At 42.2% G+C, this 17,520-nt stretch overlaps 1 protein-coding gene and 1 pseudogene across 7 annotated transcripts in view; one reads left to right on the top strand and one right to left on the bottom strand.

The window, feature by feature from the left end:
* The window catches only part of SRRM1 (serine and arginine repetitive matrix 1), a 48,397-nt gene extending 43,652 nt beyond the window's left edge, over positions 1 to 4,745 (top strand). For 6 of the 7 annotated variants that reach the window (XM_073665823.1, XM_073665821.1, XM_073665822.1 and 3 more), the window contains 4 exons: positions 2,121 to 2,582; positions 2,663 to 2,849; positions 2,968 to 3,153; positions 3,435 to 4,745. In XM_073665823.1, the coding sequence (XP_073521924.1) occupies positions 2,121 to 2,582; positions 2,663 to 2,849; positions 2,968 to 3,153; positions 3,435 to 3,539 (940 nt within the window). In that variant the 3' untranslated portion in view covers positions 3,540 to 4,745. Of the gene's footprint in view, positions 1 to 2,120; positions 2,583 to 2,662; positions 2,850 to 2,967; positions 3,154 to 3,362 lie in introns of all 7 variants that reach the window. The other variant, XM_073665824.1, reaches the window with a different exon arrangement.
* Positions 4,746 to 9,511: 4,766 nt separating this feature from the next.
* On the bottom strand, positions 9,512 to 14,688 carry LOC141246249 (dead end protein homolog 1-like; annotated as a pseudogene).
* Positions 14,689 to 17,520: the final 2,832 nt, after the last annotated feature.

The raw sequence follows: 17,520 nt of genomic DNA, 5'->3' as shown, positions 1-17,520 counted from the left end.
ACGTCATTGCCCCCTTACCTCTCCCAAGTGTTACTTGTTTGCTGCTGCGCTTGTAAATTTGACAGGTCTGTGGCAATGATGTCAAAGTTACAGCACATGACTGCTATAACCAAACATTAGGCTCAACGGTGATGCCCATGTAGATGGCGCAAGACCGGTGAGGGCAGTTGTTGACCTAGCAACTACAGCAGAGGTGTATCTAGGATTTCTGGCATCCGGGGCAAGAATTCAGTCTAGCGCCTCCCACCTCCCCAAGCACATATGTGATTTGCACGCTTATTCACGTGCTGACGAGCTGCTCTGCCTAATTCTCTCAATATTCAGTGAAAAACTGAGAGAAGCAGGAAGAGAAGCTCGTTGTCACGTGACTGTAAGTATGAAAATCGCATATGAGTGAAGTGGCCATGAGATGACTGCTGGAACCAGCAAGCAGAGCTGAATCCTGACCATATATTGCACGCTGTTAGGATTGGCTACAGGGCTTCATTTTATAATTAAAGCGCTCGTCAGGATTGAGATGTAAGTCTGCAGTCACTCTAGTTGACTGCAGGCTTTTGAGTTCTCACAGCGCAGGCACTGCACACTTTTAGAATTCTCCCTTGCACAAGTATGCGATTTGTATACTTCTGGCCACACTTCGACTAGACGTGTCCGGCCCAGCTCAGTTAATTTTCATTGAGTGAGGCCACGCAAGTCTAGTTGGCACGTGACCGCATGTATGCAAATCGCCGGCACGAGAGAATCTTGACTGTGTGAGAATTCTGAAGTCAGAGAATGACTGACATCACAAACTTGGACAACCCCTTTAATGCTCCTAACATAAATAAAAACATGAGAATTAGTCAGTATCACAAAAAACATTTACATCCAGGTACCTTATAGATGACATTGTCTCTGGGGTCGTTCTTTCTTCTTCCACTTGTCCGGACGCCATGATGAGTTTTCTCATCCACAGCTAATCTCTGCAGACGCCTATCTTATGCCTTTAAAGATAGCAGTGTCATTATAATGCTCCTGAATAAAAATATCTGCCCTACGCCGAGCCCCTGAATGAATAATTACCCCTCACTATTCCCTGCACAAAATATGACCCACACTCTGTCCCTCTTATGGTACATGCTCTCCACACTGCCCTCTCCTTTCCATACTGGGCCCCCTCTTCACACTGTCCCCCCGCAATCTCCCACCCCACCTCCCCCACCTTTAGGACCTAGTCTCCTTGGTATACTGTCCCCCCCATGCCAACCCCCACACTACTCCGTCTCTATTCTGTGCCCACTCACTTTTTTCTCCTCCATACGGTCTCCTCGCACTATTCCCCTCAATAGTCTCCTCACACCTTTGCCCCTCCCTCCTCACACATTTACCCTCTCACTTTCCATACTGCCTCCTCACACATCCCCAACTCCTCATACTGTGTCCGCACCCATCCCATCACCCTCACTCCGCATACATTTTTCACCTCACTCCTCATACTGTGCCCACACATATCCCCCCACTCAACATACTATGTCTGCACCCATGTACCTATACATGCCCCCCATCATCACCACCCCCCAACGCAGAAAAGATACCCCCCATCTTTGGTGACTTCAGCTCCATTAATGTGGTGCACTTACCACCAGTGTGCGCATCTGTCTGCTACGCCAGCGACTTACTTTAGCAGCGTGATCACATCTTGATCATGCTGCTGGTGTCGCTCTGAGCTTCAATTGTACTCACGTCTGAAGGACACGAGTACAATTAAACACTGGTTGCTGGCCCTCTGAGCCGGCTCTCCGCTTGACAGCTGGCTCAGAGAATGGCCGACTCTCAGTCCGTGGGCAACAGAATGCAGCAGCCGGGGAAGACACCTCGGACTGCCTCATTAGGCCTGCCCGGCTGTGCCCAGGGCACATACCCCGGCTGCTTCAACCCCCCTTCTTCCCCCCCGTAGATACGTCTCTTAAGTACAGCCGAAGAGCATTGTCACCAGTGGCATGCTGGAGCGGCATTTGTTAAGTAAAGCTCATTTTGCTATTTTTATACATGCCAAATCTTTAGATAGAAAGACATGAAAAACATCGAAAACCTTATTTGTTTTGCACAATTTTAAGTTACCTTTTTTGCAATTTACTTAGATCCCCTTCTCCTCGAAGGCAGTCACCTGCACAAAGACGGTACTCACCCCCAATTCAAAGACGATACTCTCCTTCCCCACCTCCTAAGAGAAGAACTTCTTCACCACTTGCTCAACAGTCTTCAAAACGTAGAATATCCGTGTCACCTCCTCCAACAAAACACAGAGTATCACATTCACCTCCACCAAAACATAAAGGATCTCCTGGAGGAAAAAGACTGTCACCATCGAAGCACAGGAAGGTATCATCTCCAAACAGATCTGGAAGGGAGGCACGGTCTCCTCTGCCACCTAAACGTTTATCACCCTCTCCACGTCCAAGAGCTGCACGTAACTCTGAGAGCCCTCCAGCACATAGAAGAGCACCATCGCCTTCTCCTCCTAGGCGCCAACAGTCCCCCTCCCCAAGTACACGACCTATTCGACGAGTATCCCGAACACCAGAACCGAAGAAACTGAAAAAGTAATCTCCTTAATTTACTTGCATACTTGTTTTGTTATCTGATTAACTCTATAGTAACATGTTTTTCCCCACCTTTTCAGGGATTCTCCAAGTCCACATCCTAGAAGGGGCTCTTCATCAAGATCTGTTTCTGTATCCCCTGAGCCTGCTCCTGAAAAACAAACTGTTTCACCATCTAGGTCTCGATCCAGGTCTGCCAATTGGTCTCCAGCTCCAGCACCAGCTAAGAAAGCCAAGAGCACCACACCAAGCCCAGCTCCTGCTCAGGTATTCTTTATTATCTTATTTGGAGCTTTCTGTTTAGTAGTGTTCAACATATTGTGTGTATCTTATTGTTAAATTTTAATATGCTACCTTTTTAATGTCTTTTTTTTTCTACTTTTAGATGTCGGATCAGGAAGCTAGTGGAGGGAAAAAGAAAAAGAAGAAAAAGGACAAGAAACATAAAAAAGAAAAGAAGCACAAGAAACACAAAAAACATAAGAAAGAGAAAGCTGCTGCAGCAGTTACTGCTGCTGCCGCCACCTCTCCAGAGGTCATTGAGGTGGAAGTGGACACAGAAGCCAAGAAAGTGAGTAAGGTTCTTGTTCTACCCTGTCCTGGCAATGTAGATGCCCCCACCCCAATCTCACCTAGAAAATAATTTTCTAAAGCTGTTTGTATAGAAACATCCTTTCTCATGCACACATTGAATTGGGTGGTGGGTAGTGTAGTGGGCCCCATTGACTAGTTTTTGGTCACCAATCACTGTTCTGCCTCCTTTTCTGTCTTCTGCTGCAGCGTAATAAAAATTCTACTGATGCCGGGCGTGTACCTCCCTAAACAAAAATCCTATACATTTCCCCCCACCAGGAGACTGAAAGTGACGGAGAAGGAACTCTGGATGATTTGGAGAAGAATTTACGAGAGAAGGCTCTGCGTTCCATGAGAAAAGCGCAGGTTTCCCCTCAATCGTAGTTCTGTTCACGTCTCATTTGCAAAGTGTAAATTGTATTTTCTTTTCGTTTTTGTATTTTTTCAGTTTTTCTTTTTCTTATGGTTTAATGCATTTGGAAGGGTAGATTATTCCAATTAATAGGCTGGGATTTACTACATACATCTGATCATTTCATACAGCTATGGGAGAAGCATAACACCTGCAGCTAAAATGGAAATGTCCATGCAATCATTAAACATTTGTTGTACTATCTCAATCCTGTACCTTCACAGTTGGCATTTGGATTGGTTGAAATGTTTCCCTTTTTTCTGCTTTTAATATTTCCATTGTCATACCATACTTTTTCCAGATTTAATAAAATGTACAGACTGTTGTTTATTTTCATTACATGAACTGCATATGAAGTGTTAGAAGAAAGCTTCTGTGTTTTGGTTGCAGTGTAAAAGCAATTCTGTTAAATCATTAAAGGGTTTTCCAGGAAAAGAAATGGGATATGTCAGATATGTTATAAAAAGTGTTCTATTGTATCCAGCTGATGGGAACCCTACTTATTCCCAGACTAAGAAGGCAGCCTATTACCTTCTATTGTTGTAATGATTCCTGTACACCTCTATTCTCCCCAGAAATTATTTTGGATTTACAGAAAAGTGTGTGCTATTGTAGCCTTTAGATTCTGTGGAACCCAGCTATTGACGCACCTCTAATTAACCAGTAAAGAGTATTTCCCTGGGAAACCTCTTCAGTACAGTTGGTGCAAATCGATTTGCATGTCCCTTTCCATCAGTATTGACAGTGGTCTCTGGTGGCTACACTGGATACGGAGTACCACTCTTACCTCCTGGCATCAACTACTTTTTTTCTTTTTTTAGTAGCCAGTCTGGTGCGATATCCTATGTGCGTTGCGTCACTTGGCTTCGCGTAAGGCTGGCTAATCAAAAGAAAACCATGGGCGGCAAGTTGTAAGACGGACCTGTGCAGCAAGCATAGACCATTGTGGAATGGGACGTACAGATAAATTTGCACCAACTCTACTTAAGTGATCATTTTTGTAGTATGGCCATGATTTTCTATTCCTGTATGTAAGGCCGTTAAAACCAGTTTACCTCAAATTCTGCTATTTCGCCACATGTTCTGTTCTCCACTATGTTGTGGATACATTTTGTTAAATAGACGCTAACTTGGAACACTGGAATTTCACTTTTATTTTATTAAAGTTTTTTTAAGGGGTGGGTTGTTGCCTAAGTTTCTACAATGCATACATTTTATCTATATAACAGACACTTCATATATTCATGTTTTTTAAAACCACTTTAGTTAAAGGCCTGATTATCTGTGAGGCTTTTTTAAGTCACTTTTTTTTAGTCTGTTCGTTTTCAGGCGTGCTTTTAGGTTTTGTTTTTTTTTTGCGAGAAAATGTTGCACGTGGACCATGAATTTTGCATGAAATGAAAATGCTTTTCATTTTTGTGTGACCTTTGTTGCACCTTTTTATAGTAGAGAAAAAAAAAGACATGTTCCACTAAAATGTCACAGAATGTGCGCAAAAATGACATGCATAAAATCACTTGGGGGAGGGAGGTGTGGGCTGGAATACATTTGCAGCAAAACAAAAATTTGCGACTTTAAAATTCCTGCCACAATGGCGGACCTTTAAAAAAAAAAACCCACACATATAAAAGACTTATATTGGTGCAAATTAAAAAGCCTAAGGCACGAATGAAAAATTAAACACCAAAAATTTGTATAATAAAACGCCAATGTTTTCAATGAATTGAGCCCATAATGTTTGATTCTTAGTCCTTTTCACTTTCTATCCAGCATTTGTTTTATATTCATCTGTTCACACTCTATTTTTGCTTAGTGATTATATACTGTCATTGCCAAAAGTTTTGAGACTGACACAATTTTTGTTTTTCACAAGACTGTTTCTAGACTTTGCAGTCAGATGTTTGTATGGTTACTGAAGGTAGAATTGTAAGCTCTTCATAAGCTTTTAGACTTTTATTGACTAATACATCAAGTTTATGCAAAGACCCAAATATTTAGTGTTGACAACTTTTTTCACAAAACTTTTACAATTCGCCCTGGCATCCTGGATATCAGCCCCTGGGCCAAATCCTGACTGAGAGCAACCCATTCTTGTGTAAACAGCGCATTGAGCTTTTCACAATTTCTTTCTTTTTGTTTGTCCACCTGATTTTTTTTAAAATATTGCCAGCAGGTTCTCAGTGGGATTGATCTGGGAAGTTTCCTGGCCATGAACCAACAATTTTTATATTTTGTTCACTGAGCCACTTAGTTCTCACTTCTGCCTTGTAACATGGGGTGCATATTGCTGGAAAAAAGTATTGTTCATCACCAAATTGCTCCTGGTTCATTGGGAGGATGTTTAGATATTATTCATGGCAGTGTTCTTGGGCACAATTGTGACTGTGGCTACTCCCTCAGATGAAAAGCAACCCCACACAAGAATTGTCTCAGGATGTTTTACTGTTTTCATAGCATATGACTCAATAGTAGCTCTCACCTTTTTGCTTCTCTGGACAATTATTATTCAAGGTGTCCCAAACATTCTGAAATTGGCTTAACCAGAAAAATACTTTACCCAAGTCCTCTGCAGCCCAATTCCTGTAGAAAGCCATTCTGCCCTCCAATGTTTTTCTTGGAGAGAAGTCACTTCTTGGCTGCTTTTCTTGACACCAGACCAACCACCAAAAGTGTTCACCTTACTGTGCGTGCAGATACAATGACATCTGCCTGCTGCCATTATTAAGCAAGGCCTGCACTGGTATTAATCTGATCCTACAGCTGGATCCTCTTAGGAGACAGTCTTGGCACTTGCAAAACTTGTATGACATAGATTCCCATTAAAAATGGAAAAAATGTCAGTAGGATCAATCCTCCTAAACTGTCTATATGGGCATTTAGATCATAGGAAGCTAAATAAAATACCTTGATATCTGCGATTTGATGTCTTATTCTATAGATGAAAGAAAAACATGGAAAGGTAAATTACCTTATCCAGGCTATGGGTAGGATCTTGCCTGGAAGATGATTCTGCCTCGAGAGCTTACTTTACATGATGGTAAAGTTACCGGTGTGAGACAAGTAACTCAACAGAACAGGAGAAATGAAATTTGTCTAGCAAACACATTATTTGCAGCTCTGCTGTATTGTAACAATATTGTAACCCTGTCTGCCTGTGAGGTGGAAGCTGAAAAGAGCCTGCAGATGTGTCAGGTATAACCACACATAGCTCAGCAGTGAGATCAGGAGAGCGGTCACTACACATCACACTAGTAACTACCCTTCATGTAGCATAAGCTCTGGAGGCAGTAATATCTTTCGGGCAGCGTCCCCCTCATACAGTGGGTGCGGAAAGTATTCAGACGCCTTTAAATTTTTCACTCTTTGTTTCATTGCAGCCATTTGGTAAATTCTAAAAAGTTAATTTTTTTTTTCTCAATGTTCACGCTGCACCCCATCTTGACCGGAAAAAAAAAACAGAAATGTAGAAATTTTTGCAACTTTATTAAAAAAGGAAGATTGAAATGTCACATGGTCATAAGTATTCAGACCCTTTGCTCAGACACTCGTATATAAGTCACATGCTGTCCATTTCCTTGTGATCCTCCTTGAGATGGTTCTACTCCTTCATTGGAGTCCAGCTGTGTTTAAACTGATAGGACTTGATTTGGAAAGGCACACACCTGTCTATATAAGACCTCACAGATCACAGTGCATGTCCGACCAAATGAGAATCATGAGCTCAAAGGAACTGCCCAAGGAGCTCAGAGAATTGTGGCAAGGCACAGATCTGGCCAAAGTTGCAAAATAATTTCTGCAGTACTCAAGGTTCCTAAGAGCACAGTGGCCTCCATAATCCTTAAATGGAAGACGTTTGGGACCACCAGAAGTCTTCCTAGACCTGGCCGTCCAGCCAAACTGAGCAATCGTGGAAGAAGAGCCTTGGTGAGAGGTAAAGAAGTACCCCCAAGATCACTGTGACTGAGCTCCAGAGATGCAGTAGGGAGATGGGAGAAAGTTCCACAAAGTCAACTTTCACTGCAGCCCTCCACCAGTCGGACCTTTTTGGCAGACTGGCCCGACGGAAGCCTCTCCTCAGTGCAAGACATATGAAAGCTAGCATATAGTTTGCTAAAAAAAACACATGAAGGACTCCCAGAGTATGAGAAATAAGATTCTCTGGTCTGATGAGACGAAGATAGAACTTTTTGCTGATTATTCTAAGCGGTATGTGGAGAAAACCAGGCACTGCTCATCACCTGCCCAATACAATCCCAACAGTGAAACATGATGACATGGTAGCAGCATCATGCTATGGGGGTGTTTTTCAGCTGCAGGGACAGGATGACTGATTGCCATTGAAGGAAAAATGAATGCGGCCAAGAACAGAGATATCCTGGATGAAAACCTCTTCCAGAGTGCTCTGGACCTCGGACTTGGCTGAAGGGTCACCTTCCAAGACAATGACCCTAAGCACACAGCTAAAATAAAGGAGTGGCTTCAGAACAACTCTGTGACCATTCTTGACTGGCCTAGCCAGATCCCTGACCTAAACCAAATTGAGCATCTCCAGAGAGACCTGAAAATGGCTGTCCACCAACAATCACCATCCAACCTGACGGAACTGGAGAGGATCTGCAAGGAAGAATTTCAGAGGATCCCCAAATCCAGGTGTGAAAAACTGGTTGCATCATTCCCAAGAAGACTCATGGTTGTACTAGCTCAAAAGGGGCTTCTACTCAATACTGAGCAAAGGGTCTGAATACTTATGACCATGTGATATTTCAGTTTTTTTAGATAAATTTGCAAACATTTCTGGGGGGGGGGGGTTTCAGTCAAGATGGGGTGCAGATTGTACATTAATGAAAAAAAAAATTACTTTATATAATTTACCAAATGGCTGTAATGAAACAGAGTGAAAAATTTAAAGGGGTCTGAATACTTTCCGTACCCGTTTAGCTTGGAAGAGTTCATTTACATAAAGTGATAAAAGATGATTTATCAACACGGCATCTGATATGAGACATGCAGGTATCACTCTCCTCAGCATTCTATAACTATAACCTGTATGCCCATATTAATAGTTTAGATGGGTCAAATGTGGTGACAGATGCCTTTTAAATTCCTGATTGATTCAATGAATGGTTGATTTTAGGGGCAATCTGACAAGCAGCAATTTACTTGCCTGTAGAGCGCTTTGATGCAAAGCAATGGTGACTGCCGCGGTTTCTTCTTATTATTATTTATTATTATAGCGCCATTTATTCCATGGCGCTTTACATGTGAAAAAGGGGTATAATACAAGAACAATTACAATAATCTTGAACACAATGTGACAGCGACTGGTACAGGAGGAGTGAGGACCCTGCCCGCGAGGGCTCACAATCTACGTTCTTAGAGGTAACCATTAGGATTGAGCGAGTATGTTCTGTCCGAGTATGCTCGGGCCGAGCTCCGAGCATTTATAGCTGCTCGGTGATATGGTTGAATCGCTCCTGTGTGCATGATTTGCAACTGTTTGACAGCTTTATTACATGTGAGGAATGTGTAAGAAATAGACATTCCTCCCATGTAATAAAGCTGTCAAACAGTTGCAAATCATGCACACTGGAGCGATTTAACCATATCACCGAGCAGCTATAAATACTCGGAGCTCGGCCCGAGCATACTCGGTGAAAGGGTTAATAGAACATACTCAACACTAGTAACCATTAGTGTTGAGCGAGTATGTTTCATTAACCCTTTCGGCTAGCACGCTCTAATGCTCACCGATTATTTTGGCATGCTCGGCATTTGTTTTACTGTCTCCGTGGTTGCAAGCGTCACCGCTGTTAGCTGTGACACATGCAGAGATTGCCTATCGAACAGGGTTAATGAAACATACTCGCTCAACACTAGTAACCATGTTTAATGGAAGAGCACAATTTCAAGCACCAGTCCCCCTTTTAAAGCAACGAGTCTGCTATTATAATTCAATCATCATGACAGAGTGGTATCGTCCACCTTGTCCTCTGATGAGACTTTCTCCAGAGATAATAAGAATCACTAAAATGAGATAAGCAGGTCATGGTAGGACTGAAATTCTGTGGAAAATGAGGGGTCTGCTATAAAGTTAAGTTTAAGGGCAAGGAATGACTAAGTATTTTTTTTCCACTTCTGATCACTCTTTATAATAAATTTAGAGTTAATGCAAATTACTACTATAAAAACTGAACTTGCGAGCTGAAAACTAAAATTTGTGTAAGTCTCAAACCTTTTTGCCACAAATGTAGATGCAAAGCATGATGTGAACAGCAATTAACTGGTGAGTAAAATAAATAACGTATTGGTCATTAACCCCCTCCTAGCATGTGACAAACACTTGTCAGAAGTAGGTTCTTTGTGTATGGAGTGAGCTTAGGAGCGGAGTTTGTACCTTACCAGGAAGGTGCCAGCTGCTATACCTAGATGACATCTTGTAACAGCAGTAGCTGGAGCGATCTCTCACTGTTTGGTTCCACTGACAGCAGCATGTAAAGGGAATCTGTCACCACTTTGGAGTTATCAGACCTCTACTATGGCCATACAGGGTATAGAAAAGTAAATGTATACATACCTGTATGTCCCATAATAGAGGTTTGATTGCAGAGAAAAGCCCTTTAATCAATTCTATTTTGTACAGGCTTGGCGTTCGGGGGACACCAAGCAATCCTCGCCTATGTGCCCTGTGACGTGCACTGTGCTCCCTGACTTCCCCGGCATGAATCGCTCACATAGAGCGCGCTTTGCTTCATCCTGGCCCCGTCTCTCTGTGCTGCAGGGTTCTATTGCGGCGCAGTGCACAGAGAGACGGGGCCGAGATGAAGCAAAGTGCGCTCTATGTGAGCCATACTTTGTGCATGTCACAGGGCCTGTCACGTGCAGGTGAGGGGGGAATATGATAATTAAGCATATAGGCGGGGATTTGGGGGAATAATAAGCACATAAGCCTGTATAAAATAGAATTGATTAAAGCGCTTTTCTCTGCAAGCAGACCTCTACTATGGGCCATACAGGTATGTATAGATTTACTTTTCTATACCCTGTATGGCCATAGTAGAGGTCTGATAACTCCAAAGTGGTGACAGATTCCCTTTAAATGATGGGTTACAATGGTAGCCAGAGAAAGGCTGCTGAAGGCACCATGTTACCATGTTAGTCCTCCTTTGACCTTTAGCAACATGTGCAACTTCATATAAGAACTGCAATGTCTGACAATACTGTGGTATTGCAGTACATAGTATTGATGGAAAGATCACAGGTGCAAGTCCCCTGAGCGGACCTTAAAATAAAAGATTATTTTCTCATGGTGACTGAAAAAAAAAATCACAGATCTGCATTATCCCATGTTTTACGGTGTGAGCGAACCCTTAAACTCTTATTTAATAGTCAGTACGCTGCTGCCATCATTTAAAGTGATTCTGATTAACCCTACACAATGTTTAGTTATTCTAGGTGGAATTTCTTGACATTTTCTTAGTGGCATTTAAAATCAAAAGCCACGGTCAGTAAACAGCTTACAACAAAGTAATTTCCAAGGAATTAGATATACCACGGAACACTGTCAAAACTGTCAGTAAATTTGGGACAGCAGTGACATCACTTAGAACTGGATGTCTTTCAAAAAGAAAATTAGTCCTTCAGCAACATTTCTGGCAAGTACTAGTTGTGTACTGCATATAACAACAATTTCCCATAAACTTCATATATCTGGCCTACAGGTAGGATGGCAAGAAGGAAGCCTTTTCTTAAAAGGAAAAAATTTCAAGTCTGGCAATGTTTTGCCAAACTTACATGAAGCCTGACAGAAACATTTGATAAAACATGGTATGGTTTTATGAGACAAAGGTTGAACTTTTTGACCATAATTTCAAAGGTATGTTTGGTGCTCAACCAACACTGTGTATCACCAAAAAGACACCATACCCCCAGAGAAGCCTGTTGGAGGCAGCATTATGCTGTTTTTGCCAGCTTGAATTGAGGCTTTAGTCAAGGTGGCGGGAATTATGAACAGTTCCAGTTTTGCAACAAAACCTTCAAGGGAATCGGTCACTAGGTTTTTGCTGTGTAATCTGAGAGAAGCATGTTGTAGGAGTTGAGAACCTGATTCCAAAGATGTCAGTTGCTGGTCTGTATACTGCCATTTTAATACAATCAGTGTTCTCTGCTGCAGAACTAGCAGTGCTCAGAATGCTGAGCTCTGAATAAGACGTCCCACTTCACTGATTGGCAGTTTTCTGTGTACACTGTACATTAACAGCTTTCTGTCAATAAGTTGGGGGACGTGGTTACACAGCAGTTGACTACGAAGCCCCGGATAAAACACTGACGTTATTGAGATAGCAAAACACAACTTAGTGACATATTGCTGTAATCAGGCTCTCATCCCTTGCATTATGCTGCTGTCACATTACATTGCAAAAACCAGATTCCCTTTCAGGCTTCTGCTAACAAGATGAAGAGGAATTTCACCTCGACAACAACCTTAAGCATGCCTCCAAATCAACAAGAATGTCTTTGACGGAACATCAACGTATTGAAATGGCCCAGACCTGAATCTCATTGAAAATCTGTGCTTTGATCTGAAGAGGGCTGTACACAGGAGGTGCCCTCACAATCAGATTTGCAGCTCTACTGCAAGGAAGTGAGCAAAGTTGGCAATTCTAGATGTGCCATGCTAATTCTCCTAACCAAAAAAGACAATGCTGTGATAAATTGAAAAACTACTTCAGCAAAGTATTCGTTTAAGGGTGTGCATATTTATACAACTATAATACTTTAGCTTTTGTTTTTCCCCACCTGAAAAGATTTCAGTTTGTTTCTAAACTGAATTGTACAGATTAATAGATAACATTAAAGGTGGAAAAAGTTCTGAAATTATTCTTCTTGGTATGAAGTTTTTACATGAAATAAATCTGGCATTTTATATCCACTGTTACTGTAGAGGCAAATGCTGACTGTACAACACAACTAGCACATGTGGTGTATGCAGCGGGCTCAACAGCTGAGCCCGCTCCATACACCTGCAGCCAGTGTTATAAGGGGTTTTGGGAATAGTTTTTATTTCTTCATAGACTTGCAGATGTTGAAATTAACAAATACAGCCACACACATCCTCCTCAGGGCCATCAGTGCCTCTGCTACTGCTCTGATTTGTTGACTGACTGCAGTGGTAACATCACGAGTACAGAACACGAGACAGCTGAAGTCAATCACTGTGATCAGTAGCTCTGCTTACATAAACTAGCCCAGTAATTAGATGGAAACCATTCTGAAATGATTCTTCTTGGTATGTTTTGTTGTTTTTTTTTCATGACAAAAAATCTGGTATTGTAACTTGTAGAGTTTTTATATCCACTGTATATGTGGTAAAATCAGATTGATTCCAGTGTATTATGGAGCAGCTGATGCAGGAAGATTGAATCAGTATGGGTAAATGATATATAGTCTAATTTAGGTGCCAAGCATGCTTCTGTGTCTTTGCAGTATATAGTAAGAGATTGGGATTAACCCTTTACATGTAGGTGTCCTCATATTAGCAGATTAACAATTTATAAACAGCTGTGGACTCATCCTTTAGCTGGTCTGTACAGTGCACTGGACATCTTATTACATGTATGATAAATTTGTATATAAGGCCGAATAAAAAAAAAAAAAAAAGGTATGGACTGTGGAAGAGATTTATGCAACCAGAATGAGCACTCATTTCAAGCTGATGATACCACCTAGCAGCACCTGTCTCTATTGTAAATGCATCTGACAGCGGTATCAATAGGGAATAGAATAGATTTGTTTTTTTTCTGCAGCACGCAGTATAAGGCATAATACCTAGCTGGATCGGTGTAATACGCTATTCATACTGCGATAGTTCACCCGTAAAGGAATTTCAGATAATACAGGTAATATTCTAAAATATAGAAACTATTTGAATTGTCCTTCCCATTATTAAGGAGTGGGTCTCTTATACTGCTATTGCGTATGCAGCAATTTCAAGGGCTGCCAAAAAATAGGACACAATCCCAATACACATTTGAAGAGACGTAAAAAATAAACAACTAAAAACAGCAGGATCTTTAGTATAAAAACCAGACTCGCCAATGTAACTTTAATCCTTACAAGCTTCAACACAATGTTCACAAGATAGACAGCAGCGGTGGTCGGTCCCCTAGACAACGAACAAACCCCTTCATGATGATAGAGGCCACCATCTCCTTAGCTTGCTGGTACTTTTCTGTGGTAATGAGCTTGTCTCCAACCAGCCAGGAATATCCAGTGAATGGCACGCCATGGTTTGGTATTAGCACCCATTACCAGAAGCGAAGCAATCCACAATTTCCATATCTCAGGAATTTTATTTGGTAGACTGGCTGCCCAAACATTAGTTTCTGACAAAGGAGCTGAAGACTCTTAAGTGGCAGTAGGTGCAAGCTTCTCCAGCATGACCTGTTTGTTAGATATCAGAGGGAGGTGCCAGATTGCATCTTAAGTCTTATAGATTGCTGGAGCCAGTCTACAGTAAAAAAGCAGCCATAGCGTGTCCGGGAACCTTCACAGACTCTTCTTAGCTAGGGCTGCTTCTCTGTGAGAATTGTATTTCAACACAGCCATATTCTTTAGGTCGGTGAAAGAATTGGCATAGAGGGAAACCGTATCTACTCTGGCTGTTATTTCTCCCAGGAAGACTTCTAGTGCAGCTTGTTCCATAAGCAATGGCAGCCTGTCCAACATCAGCTCACATTTCTCAGTGCTTCGACACACAAAGATCTTTATGCCTTGAATTTCATGACTACAGAGTTGGGCAATGGCCTGATCTGCAATGCATTTTGAGAAATAATGTGCATAATCGAAGCCGCTGTTTAGGCCACTGAAGGTCATCATTAAGTGAAATTCGTACAGCTTTCACACAGACTGAAAGAGGGGTATCAATTCATCTTCATATATTTCCAGAGGAATATTGCCAATAAAAATTTCAGAACCATGTGGAGGAGCTTCTCCAACCCAACCTGGAGGTGGGCCACCATATTTCCTTTGTCCATCTCTTGCACCAGTGATACATTTCAGAACCATGTGGAGGAGCTTCTCCAACCCAACCTGGAGGTGGGCCACCATATTTCCTTTGTCCATCTCTTGCACCAGTGATAAATTAGAGCTCCTCATCCACTCGATGTGTCCAGCTTTATTTTTCTTGTTCACAGAGTTGCGCCATATCTGAGGCTCACAGGCTGCACTGGCTGCTCCATGGCTCCTCTCCTGTAGTTACTGTCTCTTTGGATAAAGCCATGCTACCAAGCTGATCGTCTGCAGAGAGTCTGATCTTTGATTCTCCTTGTAAAGTCTCTTTCAATTCTCTGTTTCTAATCTTCTGCTACAGAGCCATATGTTCCTTAAATAGTTCAATTGTCCTTTGAAGTACACATCCACAGGTCAAGGATTAGGGAGGGTATTATTCCACAGGGCTCAGGTCTCATTATTTCAGCCTTTAATCAATTTACATAGTAATAGGTATAGCAGGGGGCTCTTGTGAATAATCATCTAGCTGGCTTTAGTATAAAATGCAATTAGCATAGTAATAAACATCATTGTTTCAGAACCAAGAAAAGACCACAATCAGGGTTATACAAATACTGGTCTGTCCTTCTTGACCCACCACAGAAATACACATACATTCACAAGTCAACACAATAGTGTATTTCTCCTGGCTTAACAAATCTAACTGTCTGGCTGATTAAGATTATAAGCTGTTTCGTCACAGTAGTGGAGGGCCACAGTTAAAAATGTATTTTCTAGAATTAATGAGTGGGTCTCCTAGACTGGTAATGGCCATGCACTAAGTGTATGGGCTGAAAAACATTGACTCCTGGGGGTTATACATATATATTATATATGAAGTTAGAGGTAGGCCTCTAAAAATAGTTCCTACGAGTATCATAAACACCCTTAAAAAAGTATGTAGGAGATGCATGATGGTCACCCTGGTGATATGGTGGTGGAGGATGAGGAGGAGAAGGAGGAGGGCGACATAAAATAGAAGAAATCCTGAGGCGTATATATTACCCATGTCTGGGTGTGAAGGGGTGCATGGGAATAGACCCCAAAAATAATAACCACTGGATTTGAGTTTATGTTCGATACTATCATCTGGTGGTGTTGAGAAGTCTGGCTTAATCCAGCCCTTGTTCATTTTGATAAGAGTCAGCCTGTCAGCATTTTCAGTTGACAGGCGGATGCACCTATCAGTTATTATGCCCCTGGCGGCACTAAAAACTATCTCTGACAAAATGCTAGCGGCCATGACCTCCAAGGCGTACAGAGACAGTTCATGCCACGTATCCAGCTTGGATACCCAACAGTTGTAAGGCACAGAGAGGAATCATGGAGGATGCAGGTACGGTCACCAAGGTAAACCTTCAGCATCTTTCAAAACTATTCCCTCCTTGTCAGAGTACCTCATGTATCAGGGCCTGGGTGCTGGGAGAGTCTGAGAAAACTGTCCCAGACCTTTGACAGCGTTCCCTTGCCTCTGCCACATCTGGTTTGTGTCTCCCTTGCCTGTACTCCTTGGGTGTCCAATTCCCATCTGCGACCTCTCCCGCCAGCATTGTCAGAGGGGAATTTTTTTAATAATTCTTCAACAAGGGCCTGAAATAGTGAATACTGAATATCTCCAAAAATGAATTCCTTCTGTTTCCTCCCTCTACTTACCTACCTATATCTGACTTTTACTAACCTACCTATACCTAACTTTGCAATTTCCTTTAGGTGGTGCCACCATAAGTCCCACTCAGCACGCCTGCTGTCTTGGAGTCATATTTGACACACAACTTTCCTTTATTCCCCATGGAAAATCACTCACTCATGTCACCTTCTCCATAAAAACATCTCCAGAATCCTACCTTTTCTCACCTTTGATACTGCAAAAACTCTTACTGTCGCTCTTATTCACTACTGCAACTCTCTTCTATTCGGTCTCCCTGTAAACAAACTCTCTCCTCTCCAATCCATTGTGAATGGAGCAGCCAGGGTCGTATTTCTATCAAGCTGCTTCACCAACGCCTCTACCCTGTGCCAGTCATTGCACTGGTTGGGTTACCCATTCACTACAGAATACAATACAAACTCATCTCTCTCACCCACCAAGCTCTCCACAGTTCTGCACCGCCCTATATCTCATCCCTCATTTCTATCACCCCTCCCATGCCCTCTCTTCTGCAACTGATCTAAGACTAACATCCTTCTTAATCCAAACCTCACACCTCCGTCTCCAAGACCTCTCTCTTGCCGCGCCAGTTTTCTGGAATGTACTACCCCAAACGATGCGACTTATATCTAGCCCCCATGTTTTTAAATGTGCTTTAAAAACATCTGTTTAGACAAGCCTATCACCACAACTCACTAACCCAACTCTCCCCTGTTCCCTCCTAAATGTGGGAATCTGCCCCTGCCTATTCATCTGTCTCCACATCCTTCATGCACCAAATAGCACACGGTAACTGCTCTTAGACAGATACTGGCTGATGACTATGTTCTACCTATTTTGTCCCCTTGTTTCCATATAGATTGTAAGCTTGTGAGCAGGGCCCTCACTCCTCCTGTAACTGTTGAAATGTGATACATTGTATTGTTTGTATTGTCTGTATGTACATGTCCCTACTTAATTGTAAAGTGCTGCGGAATATGTTTGCACTATATAAATAAAAATTATTATTATTATTAAGTGTGACCAACCAGTAATTACTGTCGCTCAAACTGCGTACAACTCGAGGGTCACGGTAAAGGCAGCGGAACATAAAGTCAGCCATGTGTGCTAGACTGCAAATAGCCAAGACTTCCCTGTCCTCACAAAGATGAGGACTGTCCATGTTCTCCTCCTCTTCCTCATTATCACCCAATCCGCATTGAAATGAGACTGGGCTGTGTAGCATCACCCTGTATAGTTCATTGTTCATCTTATCATGC

The sequence above is a fragment of the Phyllobates terribilis genome, unplaced genomic scaffold (assembly GCF_046119375.1).
Source record: "Phyllobates terribilis strain yellow unplaced genomic scaffold, ASM4611937v1 Scaffold_2__4_contigs__length_985480577, whole genome shotgun sequence".
Classification (NCBI taxonomy): Eukaryota; Metazoa; Chordata; class Amphibia; order Anura; family Dendrobatidae; genus Phyllobates; species Phyllobates terribilis.
Note: the sequence above shows the minus strand (reverse complement) of the source record. Positions and strands in the feature narration are given on the sequence as shown.